At 48.0% G+C, this 27,660-nt stretch overlaps 3 protein-coding genes and 1 long non-coding RNA gene across 4 annotated transcripts; 2 read left to right on the forward strand and 2 right to left on the reverse strand.

The window, feature by feature from the left end:
• The first annotated feature begins 3,667 nt into the window (after positions 1–3,667).
• On the forward strand, positions 3,668–6,963 carry B3GALT9 (beta-1,3-galactosyltransferase 9). Its single transcript, XM_026094475.2, has 2 exons — positions 3,668–3,788; positions 4,648–6,963. The coding sequence occupies exons 1-2, from the start codon at positions 3,783–3,785 to the stop codon at positions 5,752–5,754; spliced, it is 1,113 nt and encodes a 370-aa protein (XP_025950260.1). The 5' UTR covers positions 3,668–3,782; the 3' UTR covers positions 5,755–6,963.
• A 135-nt stretch (positions 6,964–7,098) lies between these two features.
• PSMD5 (proteasome 26S subunit, non-ATPase 5) lies at positions 7,099–15,396 on the reverse strand. The gene is made up of 10 exons (XM_026094485.2): positions 15,121–15,396; positions 14,813–14,957; positions 14,199–14,312; positions 13,583–13,711; positions 12,725–12,834; positions 12,158–12,300; positions 11,346–11,537; positions 10,406–10,515; positions 9,631–9,771; positions 7,099–9,156 (listed from the first exon to the last, which is right to left on the reverse strand). Exons 1-10 carry the CDS (start codon positions 15,291–15,293, stop codon positions 8,899–8,901), a joined length of 1,515 nt encoding a protein of 504 aa, XP_025950270.1. The 5' UTR covers positions 15,294–15,396; the 3' UTR covers positions 7,099–8,898.
• A 147-nt stretch (positions 15,397–15,543) lies between these two features.
• Positions 15,544–27,512, forward strand: CUTA (cutA divalent cation tolerance homolog). The gene is made up of 6 exons (XM_026094513.2): positions 15,544–17,000; positions 19,840–19,988; positions 24,068–24,127; positions 25,332–25,377; positions 25,750–25,799; positions 26,364–27,512. The coding sequence occupies exons 1-6, from the start codon at positions 16,917–16,919 to the stop codon at positions 26,464–26,466; spliced, it is 492 nt and encodes a 163-aa protein (XP_025950298.2). The 5' UTR covers positions 15,544–16,916; the 3' UTR covers positions 26,467–27,512.
• On the reverse strand, positions 19,307–26,365 carry LOC112979947 (uncharacterized). The gene is made up of 3 exons (XR_010392403.1): positions 24,930–26,365; positions 22,247–22,399; positions 19,307–21,754 (listed from the first exon to the last, which is right to left on the reverse strand). It is a non-coding gene; the product is annotated as an uncharacterized LOC112979947 (long non-coding RNA).
• Positions 27,513–27,660: the final 148 nt, after the last annotated feature.

The raw sequence follows: 27,660 nt of genomic DNA on the forward strand, positions 1-27,660 counted from the left end.
CAGTCAACCAGCTCATTTAATAGAAAAGCAAAGCCCTCATTTGTACATCAAGAGCGGCTAAACTATTTGTCTAATATGTCAGCGTTTGGTTTGTTATTTTAAGTTTTCTACTTGCATTTAACACCCTGAGGAATGCTGAATAGCAAAAACCAAGTGAAATGCACGCTGCGTACGTTTGATAGAGCCATCTCTTCCATCGCCTCCCAGGCCTGACGGAGAATTTTGGATGAAGAATTGCTCGCAAGGGCTGAATCATATTTTTAAGCAAAAACATTGCTGTTAGGCGACTAAGACAGAAACATTTGTCTTCCTTTATTTATTGCAGCTGATGCTGTTATTAAAAACCAGACGCATCCCTTTCCAGCCCATTGCTCTATTTTACATGCACCGGCAAAACACGGCGAAACGCAGAGGATAAATACACAGAGACGTTTTGCTTTGGGCTGTCTCGAGGCCCTGCTACGATGCTCACACGGACCCGGGCGAGCGGGCCCAGACATCAACACGGTAATAAATCAAAAAAGCAGATTAATAACCCAGGGTCAGTAACTAGCAGAGGGCAGACTCACGTGAAAACTAACCCTCCGAGTCCTTGCACGTGCAGCTGCCCGGCCCGTGCCGCCAGCCTCCTCGCCGGGAGCATCCCGCTCCCGCTCGGCCCCCCAGCAGCGCCCGCCTGGCAGCTCCTCTGACGAGCAGCCGCAGGGTCGTCCCGGAGGGGCTGTGCCGTGGGCGGATGGCTAAGCCTGAAGTCAGGGTGCCCGACGACGAGGTACCGGGGTGCCGGCAGGGAGCCGTGCGCCCGCCGCAGCCTGCAAGGGCTCGAATCCTGCAACCTGCAAACACGTGCAGAAGCCCGGGGAATACAAAACGTCTAGCCAGGGGATGGGGGCCTGAATTCCAAGCTTTCCCAAAGCACCCCAAATTCACTCTTTCCCCAGCGTCCTGCACGCCAGGCTCTGGAGGGAGGGCGCAAAAAGGGCAGGGACTCTCGGTTCCCTGTAAAATCCTGAGAAGAGGCTGATGCATGAGATAAGCAGCCTGCCTACACAAGGCTTCGGCAGAGAGAAGCTGGCAGGGATCACCCGAACGAGGGTTTTGAAGGCTGCGTGCACAAATCAAGCTGGCGCTCGGGCAGAGGCCGCAGCTGCCCGGGGAGGGTGCGGAGGCGGCGGGAGGGAGGGAGGCAGCTCTGCCCACGGGAGGGGCAGCAGCCCCCGAGGGTCCGTGCGGGGATCTGGGCTCGGTTGCCTCTCCCTCGGAGGCCTCCAGCGAGCCCCGTGCCCCCGCGCTGCCCACGCCTCCCGAGCGGTGCGTCACGCGCAGGCGAGCGGAGCTGAAGCCAAGCGGGCTTTGCTCCCCCTTCCCGTCCGCTCACGGCAGAGCCAGCAGGTCCGAAAGGAGTTTTTGCGGAGACGCGGGGAAGGCGGCTCCCCTGCATGTGCACCCATCACCGCGGCCCGCTCCGCTCCCCCAGCACAGGAGAGCCGGGCTGCTCCTGCCCGCCGGCATCCCCGTCTCCTCCGGCTTCTGCACATCTGTCCTGCCGGAGCACGGGCCAAAAGAGCACGGCCAAAAAGCCACCCAACTCCCAAACATCTGCCCAGCTAAAGAGGCACCATTCATGCGATGGGTCAAGTTGTCCACAGCATTATTAGGGTGTCTCTGCTCCCCCGGGAGGTTTGCTTGGATGCATAATTTAAGGAAAACACGAAAATGTCTTACATAAAGCAAGCGTCAACCCTGTGCCTCAGCAAAACCAGCTTCTCCGCTTGTTCAGGACTTGTGGGCTTTGGACAAGCAGGCTGCTCTCCCCTAACCCTAATTCACACCCAGCAGGTTTTCTTAGGGTTTGAGTGACATTCTGGGATCAAAACGTTTTCCCACAGACTGGCCTGAATTTTAGTCATTCCAGAGATCCTAAATTCACTCCTGCTCTGGAATCCCTCACGTCCTAATGGGAGCAGGGTCTCCCCTCGACATGTTTTACTCTGTCTGGAAAGCAAGATAACATCATAAATAAGTAGCTCTGTATTAAAGCTCTGTGTATTGTGTTTGTGCAGCTCCTGGGTTTTTCCAGGCAATGCAGCGACGACCCCCAGGCAAATCCTCCGAAGCCGGCACACTCGGAGCTGCCTGTGGCGCATCCAGAGCCGGTGTTTCACCCTCCAGCGCTGCTGCTCCTCCCCAGCTTTCTCCCGGAGCGGCTCAGCCGGGCCGTTCGCACAAACCAAACCCCCGGCTCGCAGGCACCCGCTCTCCGCGGGAGAAGCTCCCGAGGGCTCTGCCCACCCCTGCCCTCTGCCCCTCTCCGGGCAGCGCCGGGACCCCACCAGCCTTTCGCGGCTCCGCGGCGCTTTCGCGAGCTCCACGCAAATCAAGAGGATGCCGATGGCTCGCAGAAGGGCTGCCAAAACCAACCCTCACCCCCGCTGACGCCTCTCCCCGCCGCCGCTCCTCCGGCTCCCCGCGGCTCCGCACCCCGGCTCGCTCCAGCCCGGCCCACGGCGGTGCCAAGAGCAACACGGCCAAGGCTCCGGCGCGCCCACGCAGCGGCCGGGGAGGCCGAGCCATCGCTGGAGGGCAGCCTGTCTGCAGCGGGGCTTCACAGCCCTCGACCAGGACGCGCAACTATCACAAAAGGAGGAAAAAATATATATCCAGAGTCATTTAAAACCCCGGGGTGACGTGAGGCTGACAAAGCACAAGCCCTGCTGATGCAGCCGGTGGGTTGCGGTTTGCATCCCCACTCCGCTGCTCTGGGCTTTGTTCAAAGGGCCCCGACCTGCTTCGGCCACCCTCCATCTCCACGGGGCCGGGGGCCACAAGGCAGCCCGGGGGCTCCCTGCGGAGGGGGGAGCCGAGGGGCCCTGGCTCAGCCCGCGCGTGGGCAGGGAAGGCGCCAGGTGCCGGAGCACTTGGCTCTTTGCCTAGCAAGGCGCTACCAGGCAACTGCGCGCGGTGACAGCGCGTGTGCTGCTCACGGGGAAGGGCAGAGGCACCCCGAGGCTCCCCGGCACTTCCCAGCGCCGAGCCGTCGCCCACGCGGGCCTGACCCGAGGGAGCAGCACGCAGCAGCACCGGGCAGCGAGGCGCCCCAGGCCCCCGCGGGCGATGAGCAGAGACAGCAGCGGGGACAGAAGCTGGAGAATCTCCCGTCGGGTAAGAAAAACACAGGCACAGTTACATTCCCTTAGCCCTGGGCCATGGGAAGCCCCTGAGGCTACGCGTGCCGGCCGGCCTCGCCCAGCACCAGCAGCCGTGTCACTAAGAGCATCTGCCCCATCGCAGGGTCCCAGCACAGGGCAACCCACGAGCTCGGGCACCAAACCGTGCTCAGGACGGGCAGAGCGCAGGCCCATGCCCCAAGGCACGGGAACCCGGGGGAACGGCACAGTCGGAGAGCACCCAGCAAACCGGCAGATGCAACAGCCTCGCAGCAGCAGAGCCTGCTCCACGGAGTCGTTGCTAGCAGCTGCTTCACACCGTTACATCTCCGAGATCCAGTGACTCCAACGCAAGCCCCATCTAAGCATCAGAAATGCAGGCAAAGGCTAGTTTTGCTTGCTTTGTGTTTTATGCAGCTGCAATACGATCCTCCTCCCGGATCAGCTTTCCTCCCTGCAGCCGCGTAAGGTGGGAGTCAGCGCGCCCGGCCGTTAGGGAGTAACCCAATCCCGCAGCCCCAGATACGCACGTTGCCTCCCGGGCTGCAGACGGGGAAAGTCTGCTTCTGACCCGAACGCAGTCCCAGGCGGCCGTGCCCCGCGGTCCCTGCCAGCATGCAGGTAAGCGCTCTGCCTTACTAACCCATCTGCAGGGAGCCTGGCATGAGGCTGCCCACTCACTGCACGAACTGCGATACGGCTGCTCCAGGACTCCCTTCCCCGGCACGTGCAGATAGTAACGCTAACTCGAAAACATTGAGCTCGCAGCCACCATTTGAGTCAGCAGCACTGACAATAGAGGGGAAAAAAAAAAATCGCAATTGCTTCCTATGTAGGGGCTGTGCAAGGGCATCGCAGCAGGGAAGGGGAGGCTGAGCTGCAGCCTGCCCGTTTCTGGGGCCAGCTGAACGCGACAGCGAGCGAGCCCGAACCAAGGGGGCAGGACTGGCAGGGGGATGGTCCCCACGCAGAGACGGGGTTTGGGTCTGAATGACCGACTCCAGTGCTGCGTGACGCCGACTTTCCTTTCGCTTCTCCTCCTGTCCAGTTTCACACGGCCTTGTAAAAACCCGCTATCGAAGATTCACTTAATGGGTAGTTAACAAATCCTCTACAGGCTAGTACGTGTCCTCTGATATCTCAGATCATAAGCAATGGGTTAAAAAAAAAAAAAACAGCCAGGAATTATTTGAATGCTGTCAGTTATCCTCAGTATTTCCACGTGGGGATGTGCAGAAAGGAGCCTTTTAAACTACAGCACCGTGATGTCCTTGTCTTGGGATCTCACACCGTACCACAAGCAGGGTTCATTCTTTAGGTTTCTAGAAGGAAAAACAGGCTGTTCAAAGCCTTACATTAATAATACAGAGACTGTGATCTAGAAGTGGAGATTGTCTTGCATGAATGCGTCCTAAGATGAATGAAAACCTTTCTAGCCTAGCAACAAGCTAATTCAACATTCATTTCTTCTCCTCCGCAGCTGACAGTCTGCAGGCTCCGGACCCATCAGTGGTGCTTCATTCTGTTTAACGTCTTGCTTTTCCATGCACTGCTTTTTGGAGCAGATTTACTGGAGGAATACTTCCTGCGCTCATTGCCTCTTTCCTACACTGATGCGAAGGTTCTTGAAATCAGGGAGAGGGCTAGGAAATTAGACACGGATCCTCTGAAGGCCAATCTCTCCAGGTCTTACACCACCAGCAGTACAGGGGCGTGCTCACATCAAGAGGTATTTTTGCTCGTTCTCGTCTGCAGCAGCCCAGAAAACAGGACAAGGCGCAACATGATCAGGCAGACGTGGGGTAACGTGACAGACACCGGAGGTTATGCTGTCCTTACGTTGTTCGCTTTAGGAAAGCCAGCTTCAGTAATCACCCAGCTGGAAATCAATGAAGAGTCTCAAAAGCACAGAGACATCATTGAAGGAAGTTTCATCGATTCTCCCACGACTCAGACGCAGAAGATTGTGATGGGCATGGAATGGACAGTAACTTTCTGTCCCCAAGCAAGGTACATCCTTAAAACCAATGAAGAAATGTTTGTCAGTATTCCAAGCCTGGTTGGATACTTGCTTAGCTTAACACAACTAGAGGACATTTATATCGGGAGAGTCATTCATCAAGCAGTACCTGACAGAGACCCCAAAAGCCCTGGCTTTGTCCCCATCAGTCAATATCCAGACGAGTTTTACCCGGATTACTGCAGCGGGACAGCGTTCGTGGTTTCCCAGGACGTAGCTCGGAAGGTGTACGTAGCCGCCGAGGAAGTGCCCGTTTCAGTGCCCCCCGATATCTTTGTTGGGATCTGCGCTAAGAAAGCTGGCATCACTCCTATTCACAGCTCTCGGTTTTCTGGGGAAAAGCACATCAGATACAACCGGTGCTGCTATAAATTCATTTTCACCTCTTCCAACATGAAAGAGGATGAGCTATTTAAAGACTGGAGGGAAATAAGCGATGGAAAAGATTGCTCATTACTGGAAACTTACTACGGGCTGGTGTCCTGCAAAGTTCTGACCTACTTTGATAAGTTCAAACAGTTTAACATAGATACAATAAAAAATGAGGCTCTTCATTTTGCTGACTAAGATTTAACTTTTGCAGAGAAAGCCTACATTTTCTTTCACTGAACATGAACAAGATAAAATGGCTGGTTAAAAACCTGCATCTCCTCTCAAAGTTAGCACTCTTCCCTTTAAGACTAAAGGGATTCTTAATGCTCTAACCTGTTTTAGAGATTTTCTGATAGCAAAAGAACCAGATGTACTTCTAGCTATATTGAATATGTACAACTGCATGCATAGAAGATGAGCATTCAAAGAAAGTTGGTCTGTATCCAGTGTTTTCCAGCCAAGTGCCTCTACCTTATGCCAAAACTATTTCTGCATTTTTGATCCAATTTGAGTAACTGGGGCATCACCTACTTCCAAAGTATTTTGTGACAGAGGAATCTTCTCATCCTCAGTAAAGGAATCGACCTCTAAACACCCTATTTTACAGTACCAATAAAGTTATAGGACAGCTTAGGCTGGGAACAGACACCGAAGCATCATGTGAATTTGCTTGGATAACCAGCCTGCAGAGACTTTAGACAAGAAGTCCAACTGACCTGCTGAACAACACTACTTCTGTCACAGTCACGGCATCAGAGAAACCCTGACAAAAGCAGCTCAGAAGCAGAATATTGCTCTGGAGAACAGAGCCAGCAGTGGAGTCAGAACAAATTCACCAACTAATTCGCCAGCAGAATGCAAAAATCCCCTACCTGAGGGAGCAGTTACAGGACACACAAGCCCACCCTTGCCTATGTCCTCCAGATTAGCTTTTCCATACCAGCTCTTTCAGAAGAAAAAACTAGCTGGACAAGTTCATTCTACAATTGTGATAGAGACACATGGGAAGAGACATACGTACCTTTGACGGCCCCCTCTGCTCTTCCCACTGTCTGAAGGAGGTAGATGTGTGCTCCAGAGAAGCCACAATTCCTCTTTTTAAATACCAAGTTATGCAGGTTGTTAGCCAGTCAAGCAATGAGCTTTTTTAAAAGTTGTTCCCTTCCTCAGTTCCCTTTCTCCATCATTCGTTTGTTTTTCCTTAATTCCTCTACCTGTTCACATTACAGGCAGGGGGAGAAACCCTAGTTTTCCCTTGTACACAAGAAATACCAGTAGCAACATGTAAGCCACATGGCTCTATACAGGAAGGGTAGGGAACTATGAGAATAAGGGATAAAAGTGATCAATTAATCCATGTTTGTTCAAGCTTTGAGCTCAACAAAATAAAGTATTATGCATGTATAAAAAACCCTGTTTGGCATCTGTATTCTAGAATATTTTATCAGGCAAATGTACCATGCAAAGCAGATGCTTAAGTCTTGGCACGCAGAGCAACTTTTATAAGCAACAGCTGAAAACACACAGGGAAGAGACTCATAAATTGCAAAAAAGGTTTATATTGATTTCTTTTACAGAGATTTTCATACAGGGCTCATACAGAGCTAACAGCACACAAAGCCACCTAAAGTAGCAAAGCTGAACAGTCCAATACAAGTGCAAAATAAGGACTTCAAATTCTTTTGCTTCGTTTCTAAGTACTTTCATGTTTTTCTGGATGCAGGATTCATGGAGCTGCTGGTACTCTGTTTACAAATGAGACACACTGTAGTACATTTCTCACTAGCAGATGTTTACTAAGCATACTGAGGAAGAAAGTGCGAGCAGTAGTAAAATTTCAGACAACAGCTTTTTGTACATACCAGTAAAAAGGCAGATCATAAGCAACAAGGCAGATCACCTGCATTCAGATGGCTCATTACACATTAAGAGCCTTTCCCCAACCACTCTGCTTCTCTGCGCCCCCTTCCATTCTGCAACAGGAATTTTTTTTGGCAGAAAATACTATCACCTCTGTTGCAGCCCAAAGCTACTACAAGCAAGAAAAGTTACTACACACCTAGATTATCCCAAGTCACTTGGCAGAGTGAGGACAAAGGCAAGTACTTTCCAGAGGCATACCTGACTTGACACACTACTACTTTGAGTTATTTCAGTAATCTTGTGTTTTATTGTTTCCTCCAGCTTGACCTCACATTTTTCTTTTATGCTCTCAAGAAAAATGAGCTTCTGGTATGAAGTGCATCATGGTCTTTCTTTACAGACTAAGACACATCACCACTACTTACTGGTGTGGCCAGTGGTACAGATAGCCTTACATCCCATCCATATGCTAGCTAACCATCTTCAGAGGGAGATATAAAGCCTCATGAGGTACTACATTTGTTTCCTCCTCAATTCCATTTAAGCATTTGAACACAAAAGCTTTTTGATCTTACCCCATCTATTACAACTCAAGCAACTAAAATTCTCATGCCTTTTTTAAATAACACAAAACTAAAAAGTTCCTGATAAAAATAGTGTAAACAATTTAAGATTTGGTTCTGAAGTAGATTTATAGCACTACAGCTCATGCTCCTTTTGAGCAAGTAAACTGAACTGTCATACAAAGTAGCAGTTAAGAGACGAAGCTCCCAGTTTGGTTTTATACATTAGGAGTTTCCATTTTTTGTTTAAAAAGGGCTAAAAGTTTCTCGTCGTTCTCAGCATAAAATGTAAACAATATTTAGGATATTTTTTCAAACAAGACTTACATCCAGCAAATTGATAATAAAAGAGAATCCAGTCTGTACTCCCTCACACAGGCACAAACCCTTTGGAAGGTTACCAGTTTATTTCTAACTACTAGGTTTCTGAGGGAATGTGACTGGCTAAAGGAGTATTTTCCATGCGAGTACCAACTTCAGCAGGTATAAGGAAGAAAAAAAAGAGGAACGATGGCAGCATCTGAGGTAGTGAACCTCAAGGTGTTTTGGTGTTTTTTAATTGTAGTATAATCTACTGAGAAAACATGATAGGAACTCCAAGCCCAAGAACAGTTTAACTAAACACTGATAGTTTCTGCAAAATAACACAGAATCTGCAGTTTGTGACCGAGTGCTTACCTTGGTTACTTGTCTCAGGATAGTACACAGAGGATTTATACCATGAGACTAAGGGAAATAACACTGTGCCCTCTGGGTTACAATTTGCACTCGTGACTTACTTCAATTTGAGTCAAATACTTCAAGTTTCTTTGAAGAGGCATTCTAAAATAACTCCAGTGTGGGAGAATCTTAACAGCTATTTCAGTAATATAGTTTGCAAGAAGGAAAACTGAGACAGACTACTGTTGTGACACTATTCTGCTCCTTCCACAGCTGTAGTAGAAACTGCCTTAACATAATAAGGGCCTTCATGCAAGTAAGCCCTAAGCCTCAGGTAATACTGATTTCCAAAGATTTCCGCAATTGTTTTAGAGTTTACAAGGGCCTTAACCAGTTCGTATTTGGCATCCTTCGAAGCTTTATCAGGTTCCACAGATCTGTCTACAATATATTCCACAAACCCAGGACTGTCAAGCATCAACTTCTGGGCCCACGGTTGGTTTGCAATAGCCTAAATGTGAAGAGGAAAAAAAACAAAACAAAACTCATTTTGAAAAACCTGAACTAGTAACACAGGAAACTTAAGCTATAACCAAAGAACAGATTAAAACTGAAGTGGGATATTCACGCTACACGATAGTGACACAACTACCACCTCTGTCCAAGCAGTGGTGCTTATCACTGGAAAACAAGAGGAGCTCAGTGCTTCTCTTTTACATTGTAAATGAATTATTAAAGCAGTGTATCTGACAAAGTAGCCTCTTAAAAATCCAGGTTTGGAGGGTTTCCCTCCCACCCCAAACTTTACAAGAAAATAAGCACTGCAGACCTGACCCATCTGTTGAATTATTCAAACAGTGAATGCAACTGGAGCACAGGGAAAGAGGCCTTATTTCAACAAGAAGTTTGTGACGCTCATTGTCACAATCTGACTGTGAATGACAACAGAATTCACTACCCAGTCTTTAAAAAGAAGTAAGCTTACAGTAAATACTCTTAAAGCCCCACAGTGGAGATCAGGAAATGGCTGAGTACTGATGCTCCTGAAGAGTTCCAACGGTTGGCTAGACAGGGATGCGAACCATGATTCGGTCATTCTCAAGAGGTCTTCTGTCTGCTGCTCTGGCTATACACATCAGAGAAATGTGCAGAAATGGAAGAACTTGGTTAGGATTATAAACACTTTTCAAGTTTTGAGCATCTGTTCAATAGGTAAGGAAGTTAGACTGTACCACCAACAGATTAAACTTGAATAGATTAGTTCTGTCTTTCAAGCTTAACAAAATACAGAAAGCCACTTATTCATGGAAATAAGTTCAAACTATTTTGGTACACTACTGCTGGAGTGCAGTCCCGCAAGATAAGTGAAAACAGCTCAAAACTACACTATTAGAACTAGGTCACTGAACTTAAACACCACACACAAGGCTTAAGCAGTTTGCCATGATCCCTTTAAAGCACAAGAATATTATACTGTTTACTCTGCTTCCCTTGACAATGTTATCTTGATTTCAAGGTTTAGAAACAAACTCCGAGCATGTGGCTTCTTATAAACCCACGTAAATGCTTACCTTGAGCATCAAACAAATCAGGGAATTTCAGAACGGTAAAGTTAATGATCTGGGATACTTAGGAACAGGCACCTAACTGAGATGCTGCAAGAGGTCTTCACACCCTTAGTTAGATGCACAATAATTTAGTTCTCACAGATTTAAAAAAAAAAAAAAAAAAAAAAAAAAAAAAAACCACAAAAAACTTACAGGCAAGTAAAGAAGAGAGGAAATGGCATCCAAGCATCGAAGTCTTAATTCCGTTGGGGCATTCTTTGCCTGGTGCCCTATTCTGTTCAACAGATTTTGGAATCTACTTCCTTTGAAAATAAAAACAAAATGCTTTCATTTAGTTTGGACAGATCTCTATAGGAGCAGAAAATTGTTATCAGAGACATTATAATAAGTAAACTAGTAGAAAGAGTGCTGGATACACAACCCAAGAAAGGCAGTTTCTTAATCTATTATAATTAAATCAGTGCAAGATTTCTTTTGCTTCATATGGCTCTAAGGTAAAGAAAGAAACAAAAGCTTTCATTCATACATCTGGACTATCCAAAGGCTTCCAAAAAGAAAGCTATGCATGACAGATAATTGAGTTAGCTTGGGAAGCGTGGACACATTTGTGATTAGAAATCTTCAATCCCATTCTACAATGCTCCAATAACTATCTGCTAACACAGATTTTCACTTAAAAATTTGCACTACTGTCAAGAAGCCTAGCACCTCATTTCAATACTCATGACCACTTTATATTAAGAGAAACAATGCAGTCCCTCAACAGAAGTGTCATTATATGATCACTTCTATTTTCTTTGCCCAAGCGGGGAGAAGGCCACGATATCAGTAGGCCCGAAGGAACCTAGAATTACAACATCACTGAAGATTTGTATGATGCAGCTCGCTAGAAAAAAAAAAAAAAACTCACTTAAGTCATGTCTGCAATACCAGAATTCTAGTTGTCAAGTATTTCACACTGCCATGCCTGGCAAGACAGTTAACAACCAACAGCTGTTCCACACCCATTCAGATACTTATTATGAGAATTAGAGAAATATACATATTTTCCAATTTTTTCCATATTATACAATATGAAGTCAATCTCATTATGATCTACGAGATTATTATTATAGAAAAAATTGATACGAACTAGTTTTCTGCAAAACCTGTTTGCCTTCCACATTTGATCCCAGGATTCCTAGTGTGTCTACAGCCACTCCGATCATGGTTGGATCATGACTTTCTGCCATTTCAAAGACTTTCTCCACAAACACGGGGTATCGTTCACAGATCTGCTGTGGGCTGTCTACCACAGCCAGATTTCCAAAAAATTTAACGAATCCTGAGAAGACAAAAAAAATTCAGGGTACAGGAACAATGATTTTGGCTATGCCAAAATCAAAGATAAGTTTTTTTTCCCCCCACTGTTAAACAAGTATTGTTAATGCAAATACTGTTTTGCAATGCATCAGAATAAAGATAATGCCAAGGAACAGGCCGGTATTTTGAAGAAGCAATAATACAAAGGAAAAGCAAGTTCTCCTTGGCTCTCAAGGGAAACTTAAGAATATGAAATGCAGCACCATAACCTAGAAATACCTTTTGCATAGCTCAGGTGGTGACATTTTCTCTATGACTACAAGACGAATCCATCTAACAGCTACTTAATTCTTGATTTAACAGGTTTTAGGGGGGTTGAGTTCAAGAAGACTACAATAATATTTAAACTTCACATTTACAGTAGTCTATCCAAATCTTACCTTTTCTACCACTCTTAATGAAAAGCATTATTCACATATTAGACTGTCCTTCAGCATTTTTTGTATATACCCAATACAAGATGGGTTCTAATATGCAAAAACTCACATAACCTTTCAAAAGCAAGGCTTAACAGTCCTCTCAGTTTAACACATTATTAAAAGCAAGCACTAAACACTGGAAACAAGAAATGCACAATTTCACCTGGTAAATAGAAGCTTGAAAAAGGATCAGACTCTGCACCAATGATAATATTGGAAATTTTATCAATAACTCCTTGTTGAGCAAGATACTGGCGTCCATGGGGAGTATAAGCCAGTGAGGTTACCATCTCTATACATGTAGCTCTGCAACAGACAAACAGTTCAGTTGTCCTATTCAGATAAATTTTTCTTACTCTAGGTATTAGAAAAACACATTTTGAGAATAAGTATAAGAAAATAAAGAAAACCCATGCAACTGTCCAACATTCCTCCAAGCTCACTCAGCTATCTTTCTTTAAGAAACACACAAAAAGAAGTGCTGATATTGCAGCCCAGCATCAAAGCTCTTGGAACATACTGCGGAAAACTTCATCTTCATTCTCAAATTTAAGTAAACAGTATTTTACATACAAGACTATTCAAAAAGAGGTGCGGGGGAGTAGACAGCTTTCCTGAACAGAGTTACAAAAGAAACACACACAAATGTGTTAAGAGAAGGTTACTGAGAGTGAACACCTGTGTTTTAACAGTGTGGGAAATCTCACTGGCAAACTCACTACCAACATACCTGACCAGCACATCTTCTCCAGTCAACTCTCCAATTAACTCTGATATTAATCCACTGTTTGCACAGTAGTTTAGTGAGTCAGCTGACACTGAAGAGATCTCAACAATTAACTAAATAAAAGCATGGGGGGAAAAAGTGGTTTGTAAAAACATTGTAATGTTAACACTTCACAATCATATCTTATAAGCACAAACTAAGCCTATAATTACATTAAAGATGTGATTTAATGTTTCATTATACATCAAAACATTTGCCTGAAAAACAAGTTCATAAAGAATTCCAGGTTTACAGCACATGCATTTGCTTTTTCACACTTTTTTTTTTTCAGAAAGCCATCACTATTCCTATTAAGCTCTAGAACGTCTGAATTGCATTGTTTTTCCTTTACCATACTTATCCAGAGTGACCCATTTGGCATCTCTGTTTCTTTCCCCTCCTGAACTTTCAGTAGAGGCCTCACATCCCAAGGTAATGAGACCGCAGAAACTATTTTGATTTTACTTTCAGAGAAGCAAAACATTCCATTATATATATATATCTTTAATGAAACTCTGGGTAGCTTTTCCAATATCCTAAACACAACATATTAGAAGATGTAAACAGTGCTTGGGTTCCTCACATCTTTGTGCCATAAGGGAGAAAAAAATTAAGATGTTACTTGAGCATCAACATTGCTCTAACCTTCTTACTCTTTTTTAATCTTGACAAAAATGTAGAAGTGAAGAAGAGTTTGTATAGCAGTTAAAAATGAATGTTGTTTTAAAAGCTGCAAAAAAATGCAGATTTTAACTCAGAACTGCAGTCTAAGAGAACTGCAATACTTTGCAACTCAAACGCTAACATTTATCTCATTCTTACCTCATATACTCTATACCGTACAATATCATTTGTTGCCATGACATTTTTCAAGTCACTCAACAAACTGCTCACAAATAAAGCCTCTAAGCCATCTTGTGTCTGTGCAATTCTTGAGAGAGATTTGATGGCCTGCAAACAAAAACAGTCGATCATAAGACAGAAACAGAAGAAAACTCAAGCCAATCAGAGTTAAAGCCCTTCTTTACTAACATATTAAATCACAGTTACGCAGCTAAAATTCTAACTTCTATTCATTTTTCACTGACAACTACTTGCATCTCTGCTGAAAGCTAGTTATGGTTACTGCAAACCAAAGTCCCTGGCACTAAATTCAGATCTACAAGTTTACTTCAGGGTCCACAGCCACTGGAAGATGGCAATCCTGGGTAACATTTTCTACCACTTTTAACTTCTGACATAAGCCACCTATTTGCTAATTTTTTTTTAAGCCACATAACTGATACCAGTCTTTCAACCTACATATGCTCTCTTTTCTTTAAAGAGAAAGAAAGATGTCATCTCAGATGACAGACTACTCAGACAATACCCACCACACAGAATACCTTTTCTACATCAGTTAATTTGTTAAGGAGAAAAAAGAGAAAGCAATGCTTACCTCTTTAGCCACAGCTATTTTCTCTCCACCAATGCAATAGATTATTTGCCGTAATAATTCAGGACTGTTGATAATTTCTCTAACAGCATCTGAATTTTCAACAATCCTCCCAACCTAAGAACATGATTAAATACACTATTAATTCAGTTACATTCCTTTATACTCATCTTCTGTTAGTTTGCAGCAAATACCAAGTTACTACAGTCTATTCCTCTACAGTATTTTCACAATATTGTTCAAAGTACCCCAAATAGCAAAACTGTTGCTGTATTTAATTCCTATAGCACCTGCTGTCAGTGCTGGCTAAGAACACTTTACACAAATGATTAGAGTCCCTGATACACAGAAGATTCATTTACAAGTTAAAACTGTACCTTGACAGAGGTGTGTATGATATTTAACAGGTACATCATTAAGTATTATATGCCAACATATTGAACAGTAGGTGTCCAAAACTGCTGGAGCCCATACAAACACAGCTCTCACAGTTAACACTTAGCACAGTGCTTTTTCATAGTTTAGCACAAAAAGTTACCAGTAACAGATGAGAGTGACCCAGCCTGGCCCAAGATGGAGCTCTGGCCAAGCTGAAAGGCCAGGGTGGGAAACCATACCTGAGATATGGTGAGGATTTTCACGGAGTCGTCGGGATGGAAAAGGCCTTTCTGAAGCTCCTCTCGGAGGTTCCGGATGAGGTGGGGCGGGTCCAGGGCCTGCAGCAGCCGTTCCAGGATGGCGACACACACAGACACCTGCTCCCTGCGAGCGACAGGGATACCCTGAGGGGGGGAACGCGGCCGAGGCCCTCAGCCGCGGTAGCCCCACTCCGAGAAGGGCGGGCAGGGAGTGCGATGGGGGAACGAGCGCCGCGGGGAAGGGAGAGGGGAGGCGGCGGGGCCGGGCTAGGCCAGGCCGCGCTCACCGGTCACCGGCGCTGAGGAGGCCGAAGAGCGCGCCCAGGTGGGCGTCGCGCAGGCGGGGGCGGAGGGCGGCCGGCGGCACGGCCTGCACGGCCAGCCGCAGAGCCCGCAGCTCCTCCAGCGGCGCCTCGGGCCGGCACGCCCGCTCCAGCAGCTCCGCCGCCGCCTCCGCCATCTTGCCGCTACCACCACCCCCGCGCAGCCGCCCGCCGCGCCGTAACCAGGGGGCTCCTTTCGCGTCCGCCGCGCCGCCAACAAAATGGAAGCCGCGCCCCGCCCCTCCGCCTTGGGCCCCGCTCTGATTGGAAGAGTCGCGCGAGGGGCGGGGCTTGGGGGCCCGCCCCCCGCAGCGTGGGCGGGGCGCGGCGGGAACCTCCCCTCAACTGCCGTTTCCGTCAGGAAAACAGGCGCCATTTTGGGGGCGGAGCGGGGCGGTGGCGCACGGAGCCGCCCCCGGGGAGGCGGGAGCCGGGAGCCGGGGGCGCTGCCCGCGGGCTGGGCCTGCCTCCACGAGGCGGGACAAGCGTGCCGGGGGCCTGCGGTGGCGAGCCCGCAGCCTGAGCAGCTTTGTCGCTGTCGGAGGAGCTCGGTGGAGCAGGGACAGGGCTTGCTGGCGGGTGCCGAGGTGGAAGAGCCCTCGCAGCTCAGGCCGCGGCGCGCTAGGCAGCGAGCTGTCTAACACATAACCGTGTTTTCCCCCGCGCAGCGCTCGCAGCAGCCTCCATCTGCTCAGCAGAGCTCCCAGGGGCCTGGAAAATTCGCTCATCTGGAGCCAAACTGTTCCCGGCGGCCCCAGAGCACTTCCCCGTGTCACCCCAGCAAGCAGATGTCTCGCCACCTTTCCAGTCGCCTCGACAGCAAATGCTGCTCCGGAGCCTCTGCCTTCGAGGTGCAACATCCCCGTGGCGGCTCGGTCCCAGCATGGGTGGGCTGTGCCGGCCGGGAACGACCGGCCTTGATCTATAGCAGCAGAAGAATGATTTTTCAATCCGCAGACAGCAAAGAAGACAACTGGATTTAGCACCTCCGGGGCTCTTCCCATGCTGCGAGGTGCTCCGAGCGCTCTGCGGTGCTTGATGTCTCCAGGAGGTCACTGAAGCGATGGCACTGCTCTGGCCTTCTGCCGCCACTGGCCGCGGGGACTTATGAGAAGTCCCTTATGAGCTTATGAGAACTGGCGGGGACGTAACCAAGTTGTGTTTTGAGAAAGCATGGTGGTCTGTGTTCCTCTGCACTGGATCGCTTAAAGGATATTTTTTATTTTATTTATTGCTAAGCGTTTTAGGGCCGACCAGCATCACCAGCTTTATCAGCTTGCTAGCGGTCGCTACGCAAAGATTACAAAGCCCCGATAATACGAGGTCTGAGAAAAAAAGCGATTTTGTGGATGGGAAAATTAAGGCAAGGTTGCTGAGTGGTGATCACCAGGTGTCTCCGAGCACCCCTCTTACCCTGGGAGGAACAGATTATTTCTCCAGCAGATGTTAGGAAAGATGTTTGGGGAAGAGCACCGGCACTACTAGGAGTGTTTGTCTGGATTTGCTGCGGGCCAGACCCCACGCCTGGCTGTGCCAGGCCCCGGCACCTGCTTCACCCGGCTCCACAGGGAGGGGACAGGGACAGGGACGGGCCGTGGCGGAGGCGGCAGTGATGCCGGGGGACACCCGCAGGCCCAGCCGGGGAGGAAGAGGAGGAGGAGTTTGTGCTCCCTGCAGCCAGCCTTCCCGGCCAGCCCCGGCCACACTCCCGGCAGAGCAGGTGGCAGGACGGAGCAGGACGGCGGCTCTCGCCCAGAGCAATGACGATGGAGTGGCTGAGCCAGCGCTGCCAGCAGCCCGGCACCTCGAGCTGCTCCCGGCCGGGCCGCCTGGCCCTGCTGCTGGTAAGTGGGAGCCCATCGCGGGACGTGTCGACCCGCGTCTGGGAACGGCGTCCATCTCTGGCAGGGCAATGCAGGCGACCCACCGGGGAGCCGGGCGCCCGCGAACCGGGAACGCCGCTGCCCCTCCTTTTGCAAGGGAACTGCTGCATAAAAAGAGGGGTCTTGCAGGAGAAATTCAATCTCAGCCTGCTTTTCAGTGTGACAATTACAATCTCACAGCAGATTTTTCAGTTTCGGTCACTTTAACATTTTGGCAGTTCCGAGTTTATTCAAATTATTAGGCACGGATGCTCAAGCTTCATTCCCTCAGTTCTGCACCACCCCTTGGCAAATAAAATTATGCTGAAAGAAACGGCATAATTTTCTTTCTCTTTTTTTCTCTTTCTTTCCAAATAAAAATAATGCAAGAGGTGGGTCACTGTTGTATTAGTATTCACTCACAAATGTTCATGGGAATTTTCCTCATCATATGCACATACATCTTCCAAGAAGATTAATGATTGGCATGCTGAACAGGATGGATTTTTTTTTTTCTGAGCAGGGAACATGATTACATTCTAATCTGGAAAGATAGGTACACCAGCCTATCCCTGTTTGGCTTATAACTATCTGGGTAACTTCTGTGAATTGTTGCATAATACTTGTTAAATGGCTTAGTGGGAAAAAAGAACACTAAAGATGCTCTGAAAATTATTATGAGAAGCTTATGATAACAAAGAGCATTTCCTCAAATGGACTGAAAAAAAGGTGACAATCCATATAAAACATCAGTCATTTTCCAAACAGAAAAGAGTTCCTGTGTTTGTGGTGAGAAGAGAGATATCGATAGTTTAAAAAAAAAAAAAACTGACATTTGCCCTGTAATGGGAGGTCTTTTAGAGGACAAATGAGGGTGGAAAAAAGGGGAAAGGGAATATATTCTGAGTCTTACAAAAATATTTTTATCACTGTAGATGAGTAAGGGCTAGATGCGGTTTATTTAAAAAACAAGACAGAAGACAAAGAGAAGAGCAGCTGTGCAGAGACAGTGGGTGTTGCATGCAGAGGGTGCGGACACCCATCCATTTGCTGTTACTCAGCACACCGAATTAAACTTTGCTATCCCAGCAAAGCCCAAGCTGAGATGATTTACAGAATAAATATTTAAAGTGACTGTGTTTATGGCATGTTAATACAACGGGAAGCTAAGGGACTTGCCAGGAACAGGATCTGCTGTACAACAAGAACGACTTGTTGCCAGTGTACAGCCGGTCCAGAGAGAGAGAGCGTTATTGTTTTCTGCAGGCCAGCGAGACAAGGACAGCCCTACAGACTTGGGCTGTGTTGATGACCATTTCTGTGCCCAAAAGGATCACACCTGACTTTGCTATTAGAACCAGACAATTAAGAGGAAACAAGACCTAAGCCTGCATTTAAGTCTTAGTCTTCCTTACCTGCTATGCACTGTTTGTACCATAGCCTGGACGGACTGTGAAACATCTGTCAGCAGAACAAATAATCATCCTGGGCTAGCAGGGCTGCATTAAAGCAAACCCTTTTTTCTGTTTTTCCAATAGAAATGTAGTTTTTGATCTAATCACAGGATTTAGGGAAATGGCCTTGGTTCAAAGTATGGATCTGCTCTGGCCTCCCAAAATATAACACAGCAGGGACATCACTGAGAGGAAAAGAAAATGCCTGTGAAGGGCCACATGGTCTGGGGAAGGGATTCCTCAGCCCTGGCGGCAGGTAGCTGCTAAGCTCCAACTTAGTGAGATAGAAATGCCTGCCTGTGTCTTGAATTTGCCTCCAAGTGTTCCCCACGAACATCCGAATGGGCAACAAAACTTTGAGCTTCACTTGCCCTTACAGTGCGGCCCCCGCCCCCTTTGAAGACACAGAGTACGTACCTCTAGCATGGCAATCTTCAGGACACGGCATTTCCAGGATGCTCAAAAACACCTCAGAGCCAGGGACCCCTGACTTTTGTTACTCTCGGTCTAGCCAGACACAGCCACCGTCACCCACCGAGCAGCCATGCACTCAGGTGCACTTGCCTCAAGGACTGATTTGGCCCACTAGCTGATAGATGCACCCATTTATAAAGGAGGCTGCTGGGCTGCTCAGGGCTTAATGCATGAAGACTTCGTGCAACTTCCTGCTGTAAATAGGTTTGGACTGTTTGGACTGTGCTTTTCAGATTTGGAGACAGAATGGCAGCAGTTCCTTTTGCAATAAATTCGGTTTCAGGCATCTGTAAGAATCTGAGTACCTTCAGTTGTTTCTCTACAATTTTTCATACAACAGTCTGATCAGCTGACGAAAGCTTGCATTAATATCTTGTTTTTTATTAAGTTCTCAGCCTTATAGCTTTATTCAACCCTTGCCTTTAACAAGGACTGTTTATACAGATGTAAGCTGTGGGAGCAAATACAAAATAATGTATAGATTCCTGAAGCTTATTATTGCCTTTTTTAATGGAGGCAACCACTGACTTACCTCCTTATTCTTATTTTGGAAAAACAGTTGTGGCTGCTAGGGCTGTGCAGTGAGGTGTATACGCACCATTAATTTCTACTATGACCTCCTGGAGCAGAGGCCTGGACTCCTGCGAGCTGGTAAAGGCTCTAAAACTGACCCTTTCCTGCCCTGAGCATTTGGCATGGTATTAGATTGGCCCCGTTTCAGGAGAATGAATGCCTCTATGAGCATGTTTTCACTTAAATTACAACTAGCATTACAGTAATGTCGAAAGAAAGAGGAATGGAGACTTCTCTTGAGTCATAGATAAAGCAAATGCTTATTTTTACAAAATGCAACATTTTACCTAACATCAGCACTCGTATATTTTGCATTTTAGGCGATGGCTCTGTCTTTACTGATGTACCCCATGCTAAAAAGTCTGGCTCTTCAGCTGCACTCTGCTGTCACTGGCAGCTACATCTCTGGGACCCATTCCATCGCCTTCATCAATTGTCTCAACGAGGAAATTGCCAAGGATATTGCAAGGTACAGTGACGCTTCCACTGCTTGTCTGCTCAAGTTGTTCCAAAGCAGCTTTTCATGGAATAAATAAAGCCTTTCCTTGTCATCAGTAGAGCAGTGGTACTTCTCTGCTGGTTCAGGGGTTTTGCACTTCTGTCCAAACGGGGCTCCTTTTCTCTTATGTTCTCTCTCTCTCTGTCACATGTCCACACACCAAGAGCTCTGCTTTCTACAGGAATGATAACGATTGACTCCGAAGTCAATGCCATAGTATACATCAAGCCAATTCTCAATTTTTTCCACTGGCTTTCATTTTCAAGACCCATTTTTAAAGCTATGGCCCTAAATCTCATGGCCCTCAGAAGGATTAAGCCCCAGCACCACGCTCTCTGATCTGCCATAGTCGCTCTTCTCGGAGCAACACAGATAAACTCCAGGAGAGGTGTTTATGGAGAGGAACAAAGCATAGTGGCACTAACATAAAAATAAAGCAAGGACAAAAGTGGTCCACAGAAAACCCAAAACAGGCCGTCATGAGATACCACCTGAAAGCTTGCACTCAGCTCACTAAACACTTCAGGGAATGAGGCTTTTGCCCTTATTTATTTATTTTGAGTATATGAGCAGCTTTGCATGCTGTTTTGCATGCCATTTTTTCACAGATCCCTCGGTCCCTGACTGAATAGATGGTTTGTTCAAAGTACTGGAACTGTGTTGACTGAGGAAATGTTTACGGTGGACCATTAAGTTTCCTGCAACACCTCCTGTGAGCTGTTTTCCATGCTATCCCACCGCTTGCCAAAAACTCTCCGTCCTCTGCAATAGCAGAGCGTTCCCAAATATCCATTCAGGAACTGACAGACTACTGAAAGGGGGTTTGTGTCATCTTAAATACTGCAACTGTAATAAGAAATTCCAGTAGAATAATATCTGTACAACTTGATATCTTCTGAAAAAAGAAATAACTGTACATTGCTGGTGAAAAGATCATTTTGTTCCTGAAAATGCTTCACCTTAACAGCTTTGCAAATGTTTTCCACTCTTTGTTCCTTTCAGTGAAGGGTGAGGAAATAGATCACTCCCTGCACCCCATACCCATCCTGGGATGTATGTATTTTGGTTGCATTTTACTGGTGGAATAATTAATCCTTTGTTCAGGAATTTGGATGAATGAACAAGGATTGTAACGGCTGACACAGGGCATCTACATTTATTTTCCCTCTCACCTTAGTGCTCTCATGTTTATTATTCCTTTATTTTGCTCAGTGGAGCACTCGTTTCCAAGGCTCAGACTGCAAGGAATTTCTCTGTGAAAAAAAGGAGTTCAGACTTTTTGAAAGCTGATTAGCTGCAGGTAAAATTCAGCATCTGACTTGTTCATTCGCGCCAGCTCTAATCCAATTTATCTGGATTACTATTAATCTAAAATCCTCAGGAGAAACCTCTAGTCCATAGAGATCTAGTTTCTCCCTTGTGTTTGCTATGAGAAGTTGAGCCCTTTGGGCTGGGTGCTGTGACCGTTTGCATCTCACAAAACTTAACACCTGAAGAGTCCTTGAGCCTTTGGCTCTGCCTTGTATTTCTGCATATGTTTTTCTCTGCTTTTCTGCTTATTAATATTTCATGTCTCAATTCAGAGGCTATTGTTTAGTGATGCAAGGAGAAAGAAACACACATTAAACACACAGCCCAAAGATATCATGTATTATGCAGATGTTTTCCACCGACCGTGTTCATCTTCTTATAATGTTTCCAGTTCCCATGGTGGCCAGCTGTTTCTTCTCAGCTCTCTAGGACAAAGTTCAGGATATCAGTTAGGATCACAGTTTACTAGGACAGAGCAAAAGCAATTAGAAGGTATTCACCCAAGTCTAAAAGGTTCCTGTGCCACAGGAGGACTTGAAAATTGCACACAGCAACAGCAAAGTGATTTGTACCACGTGTCTTACATGATAAACTCAGTGGGGATATCTGCATTCATGCTGCTGCAGTTCATTGGCCTAAAGATTAACTCAAGATGATTTACGAGCATTAAATTACTAGAACTGGCTACACATGATTAGAGCAAACCAACCCGGTGCCTCCTTGGAAAGCCGGCCTCTCAGGCCCACCTTCCCTCTGAGCCATTGGCCGAGATAAGGACAATCTCTATCACCTCAGTGAGTTTAAACATTAAACCCAACCCAGAGAGTTAGCTGGGTCCCCTGCCCAGGGCATTTCTGAGTGCTGCGTGGTTTGGGAGAGCCCTACTGAAAGTTTAACCCTCCCGGCTGCTTTCTTACATGCTGCTGTAGGGTTTCTCCTTCAGGAGGAGGCAGGGTGATGTGAATGCTGCATGGTCTTCGCGCGGCACCCCTCAGCAGCGTGCTGCCACACTGCCGTCCTCAGGGCCTCCCCTCCACCAGAGTTTGCAGCCACAGACTATAGGGAAAAACCTGGGAACCAGTCAAAATTCCAAAGATTGTTAACATAGAACCAAAGATTATTAACACAGCCACTCAGAGCCACTGCCACAGCGGTGAGGTGATTTCATAGGATCAGCGGGAAGAGCTGCTTTTCTCACGGCTCCTGGGCTTTTACCATTTCCTTTCCTCCCCACAGTGGAGCCCGTGCAGCCGCACAGGGACAACATTGTACACGTCTTTGCAAGGTATAAATTTCTATAAATAGCCAGAGAAAGCAGGCCTAATGATAAAGATGTGCAGAGGAGCTTATACATATTCAAGCACGAGCCCAGCTTTCCTTATGGGTCAGAGGCCAGATTACATTACATCGTGCAGTTGCATTTTAGCACCCTGGCTTGGACATCTTCAGGTTGCTGCCATGGAGGAGTTAGCTTTAGTGCTCGTTTTGCTCATCTTCAGTGACATCTTGGCCAGCAATCAACTCTATCATGTTTTTACAGTTAATAACTTTGTCTTTTTGAAAAGTAAGAAATTCCTACAGTTTGTTTTATAATCACTTCCAGTCTGTATAATAACCTGGATGTAAGGATAATGAAGTTTTAACTTCCTCAGAGCCAAAAGGGTTCTGCTGACAGTTGGATTGGAGCGGTAGTTAACTGAGTACAAATATCAGAATGGATTTACTTCTTCAGCTTACTAAGGGTTAATTAGGGTTAATTAATCTAATAACTACCTGCTCCTCCTCTGCAATTCAGGGTCATCTCTTTGACCTAGGTGTAATTGCCAAAAGTTAAATGTTTGCACTGTCAAAGCACTTGGTACACAATAGTGCCCAGAGAGGCTAGAGTTAAAGAAAAGCAAAGGTGAGGTTGCTAGTGCAGCGCCTTTAAAAGCACCCTTACAGCCTGCCAGAGGGACCAGACTGTCGCCTCTGCAAGAAGTGCCCAGACATTGCTGTGGTCAGAAAACACAACATTTGACCTAGTTCTTCTAAAAATCCACCCTGAAATTGCTTCAATACTCTTTAATCAGTTAAATATCACTTCTGCTGGCAGACACAAGCAGCTCTGCGATAACAAATGAGCCCGCAACCAAAGGAGGAAGCCTGAGGGACAAAATTTATTTGGCTTTCAGATTTCTAAGAAGTTTTATGCAGGAAAACCTTAATGTTGTTAATTTAACAAGTTCCACTTTTAGGTTGCTGCGTGAGGAAGAAGCACAGTTTGACAGTGTAAATACGTGACTGAGAGACAAACTCCTTTGTGCTCATCCCAGCCCTCATTCTTTGTGGCCCAGCAGCTCCGAAACTGCCCCATCGTCGCCGATGAAACGGGGACAGCACTGCCCCTCGCAGGGTCCCTGCTGGAAGGGGAGGCTGCCCCTCGCGCTGTGCACGGCACAGGTACGGCCTGCCGCGCCGGGCAGGAGCGACACCGAGCCTTCCCGCTCGGCAGCAAGGCCTCGCAGGCATGGTGCCCAGCTGTGCCAGGAGGCCCGGAGCTGAACCAGCTCCAGCTGGAGGTCACCTCTTGCTCTGCTTTCCCAGGGTGATAATTAGCCACAGCTCCCCTGTCACTACTGTCAAATGTGCTCCTTGCAGTCCAAGGCAGCACAGGGCTAACTCCCTGCAGACAGAGGAGAGGGCAGAGCCGCAGCGAGCCAGGGCGGTCACTAACTCACCCTCCCTGTTTTATCCAGGGCCATTATGGATAAGAAGCTGGCTGCCTGCGTGAACATCCTGCCGAAGACCTCGGCCCTGTAAGTTGTGCTGAATATTCCTCCAAAGGAGGAAACAAAGCCAGGCTGCCCCTGGGGGGAGGCGGAGGCGAATCCCCATGCGCCTCGGGCTGTGGGGAGCCAGACGGTTTCCAGGAGGCTGCGGGTTCTGTTTGTTCTCAGGGATAACAGAGATGATCCTCACCCTCGCAAAGTGCCTTAAGCTTATTAAAGGAGTGCAGATGCTCTATCTGCCAGTTGGGACCATTTGTTTATTGGTTACTTAGATACAGAGATCTAGCGAAGAGCTAAGTGATTTATAACCCTGGGGATAAGGCTCCTGTTTTTAGAGGGCTTAAGCAGAAGCTAAGATAGAGACCCCAAAAAGGCTTTTGCAATATTAAGGAGCACTTTTTATAAGGAAGAACAGTATCTTTGACCTTGAAATAAGAGCAGCCATGCTCTGCCAGGTACCTATGGCCATCCATGCAAAGGGACTGGATTTGTTTTAGGGGGAAAGAAGTTAAGGAAGGAAGTTCCAAAACAGCTCTTCAAACTACCCAGAAAGATCCAAACATTGTTCCCGGCACAGAAACATACTCCCTGCTTGCTCGCACCTAGGAGCACTCCTTGCCTGGCCTTTTGGGAGACTTGAGCAGCCCCAGGCCCTGAACAGGTCCCTGCATCACAGCCTCGCTGCTGGAGGGGCTTCCTCACAGCCCAGCTGAGGCTGCTGAAACAGGGGTCCCACACGGCAAACCCCATAACCCCTCCGCTCCCTCTTGGTTCCCTACCGACCATCACAACAGGAGTGGATGCACAAACTCCTCCTGCTTTAGCTCACCTCTCAGACTGCCTCCTGCTCAGTAGACACGGTGACGCCTCCAGATGACTCCTCATGCAAGGCAGCCAGCACACAGATGAAATCAGGATGGCCTTCTGTCAAGATGAATGTTTCAGAAGGTCAGAGCTGACTCACAAGAAGTAAATGTCCATTACTGCAGGGAAAGGGAGAAAAAAGAGTGGCGTTGGGCACGGCCTCCCAGCTTTGCCAAGCCGCTGTCTCTGCAGACACCCAGCAGCTCCCCTTGCCTTTGTCCCAGTTGTTTCCAGCCCTGCAGGTCCCTCACTCCCGGCATGGCCAAGAAGGCTCTCCTCTGTAAATGCACCTATGCATGCTGACGTTAAGTACAATGTTGCATTTTGTAACTACATTTGCTGCTACTGTTTTGCCTTTTAAATCTAGGTATTTCTGGAAAGGCGAAATAGAAGAATCCACAGAAATACTGCTAGTAAGTGTCCAGCACTGCCTAACGCATTTCGCCCCACCTCCATGGGTCAGTGAGGGAGAGCTCTGGAGCCCAGGGACCAGCTTGTCCTGGGGATGTGACATCAGCCAGCTGGAGATTTGGGACGGTACTTGGGGACCCCACAGCACAGCTTCCCTGAGCACCCACCTGCGGGCACAGCAGCCGCAGCCGGAGGGGCCAGCCTGGCTCGGCCCCTCGTACTGCTGCCACGGGGAGCAACCTCAGCAGCACCGCCAGGCACCAGCGCTGGCCGTGTTAGATGGGTGGAGTGGAACTGTGCATGCAAGATTGCTCCTTACCCTTTACCTCTCCTTGGTTTATTTTTTCCTCTTTTTCTTTTTTCATTCTCTACAGTTAGTGAAAACAAGGACATCAAAGATAGGTGAATTGTCCAACTACGTCAGGTGAGGCTCTCACTCGGGCAAAGCACTGGGTTTCCTATCCAAGGTACGTTGCCATCTCATGCTCAGGCAGGTGTGAATCGGATTCCTTGATCCCATTGTCCATCCATAGGGTTTTTAAGTGCTCCTGGATATTGCCGGTAAGCCAAAAAACAGACACTGCATCAGCTCAAAACAGGCTGGAAGGAGTATCAGCTATTGGGCTTCTAGGTTTAAACCGGCTCTCAGTATTGGGAACGAGGAGGGATTATCCTTCTGCTAATACGGGTTATTCCCTGACTGCCTCCTGGAAGGACTTCCTGCATCTTCCCAAGCACTGGGTGTTGAGCACAGCCAGTTTTGGGCCACAGGCTCCTGGCAGTCAGCTGCTGGCCGTAGTAAACCCCAGACTCAAAGCAAAACTCTCACATGGCAGAAAGATGATGGGAGTGCTTTGAAGTCAATGGGAAGTTTGGGGGCACGGTTGGTACGTACCGCTGGGAGCGGAGACCTCCGTTTCCTGTGCCTGCGATCCCCTGCCGCAGGGATGAATCAGTGGCACTTACCGTGCATCTGCTTCCACTTTAGATCCATCCATCCCTTTGAAATTCCGGAAATCATCAGCCTGCCTATTGACCAAGGAAACCCACTCTACTTCAAATGGATAGAAGAAAGCATCCCAAGAGACTGAGATGTGCAAAACCACTTTGCTTTCGGGGAGACCAGATGAAGCATGCTTTGCTGTGCCAGTCCCCTCCCTGGGCGGGCAGGAGTTACACACGCACAGGGAGGCAGCATATAACTTCACAGGTTTGCGGTAGCGCAGAAGTTTGGGATTGGGAATTTTGTACTTGAACCATCCCCTCCTTTGCCTGACCCTGTGCCCCACAGAGCGTGTAGCAGCATAGAGGCAGCAGAGGCTGAAGCGGAGAAGGCTGACACAGCTAAAGCTTGTTCCAGCGTTGTGGAAGAAGATACACGGGGTGTCCAAGTCGAGACCGTGACACCTCGCAGCACTCAGCGCTGTTTCAGGCGTCTCGTGGCAAACACGAGGCAGCGGGCCCCGTCCCGGCGTGCCCCCAGCACCCCAGCTGCAGGCTGGAGGGGCGTGCGGACAGGCTGCCAGGCTGGCAGCGCCGTCGGGAAGGGCCGGCCAGCTCCATGCGTCTCTGCACCCGGCAGCGCAGCCAGCCCCGCTGCCTGCCTCCACGGCTGTCCCTGCACCCCGCACAGCTCTGGCTCCGGCTCCTGCTTCCCAGGCCAGGGAGAGGCAGGATGCGGCAGGGCAGCTGCGATGTGCCAGCTCACGCTCCCTCCTGCGGTCACCTAACTTGCTGGTTTGTCTTCCAGAATCCAAGGGAACAGCAAACTTTTAAGCAGAGGCCGCTAAGCGATTGCCAAGATCCCCAGTGCACACGCACGCTGCCAGCGCCCTGCCGCTGAGACGGCGAAAGCGGGGCCGAGGCTGGCGACCCCCTGCCACCGCAGAGGAGCAGTGCCCAGCCGTGCCACTGCCCCTTCGATGTGCAGGGCCAGGGCAGGCATCGCCCTCCCGCAGGAGGGCACAGCTCCGGCCCCAAGCATCCCCAGCCCGCGCCTGAGCGGTTGCTTTCCACCCAGGCTAAACCTTGTAAAAAGATGCTCATGTTAATAGTTTAACATAATGTAAGTTATGCAACAGTATTGAGTTATTTATGTGATTGGGAAGCTAATAAACAGGAGCTTTTCTTACCTGTACAGCGTAATGTTGTCACAGCCTTTGCCGGCCCTGTGTCAGCCACGAGCACGGCAGCAGCTGCCGGAGCTTCCCGGGCTGTGGCGAGACCGGGCCTCGGTCCTGGCCCTTCAAACCAGGAGGGCAGCCTGGAGAGAGAGGGACTCGGGA

This window comes from Dromaius novaehollandiae, chromosome 20 (assembly GCF_036370855.1).
Source record: "Dromaius novaehollandiae isolate bDroNov1 chromosome 20, bDroNov1.hap1, whole genome shotgun sequence".
NCBI classification, from domain to species: domain Eukaryota; kingdom Metazoa; phylum Chordata; class Aves; order Casuariiformes; family Dromaiidae; genus Dromaius; species Dromaius novaehollandiae.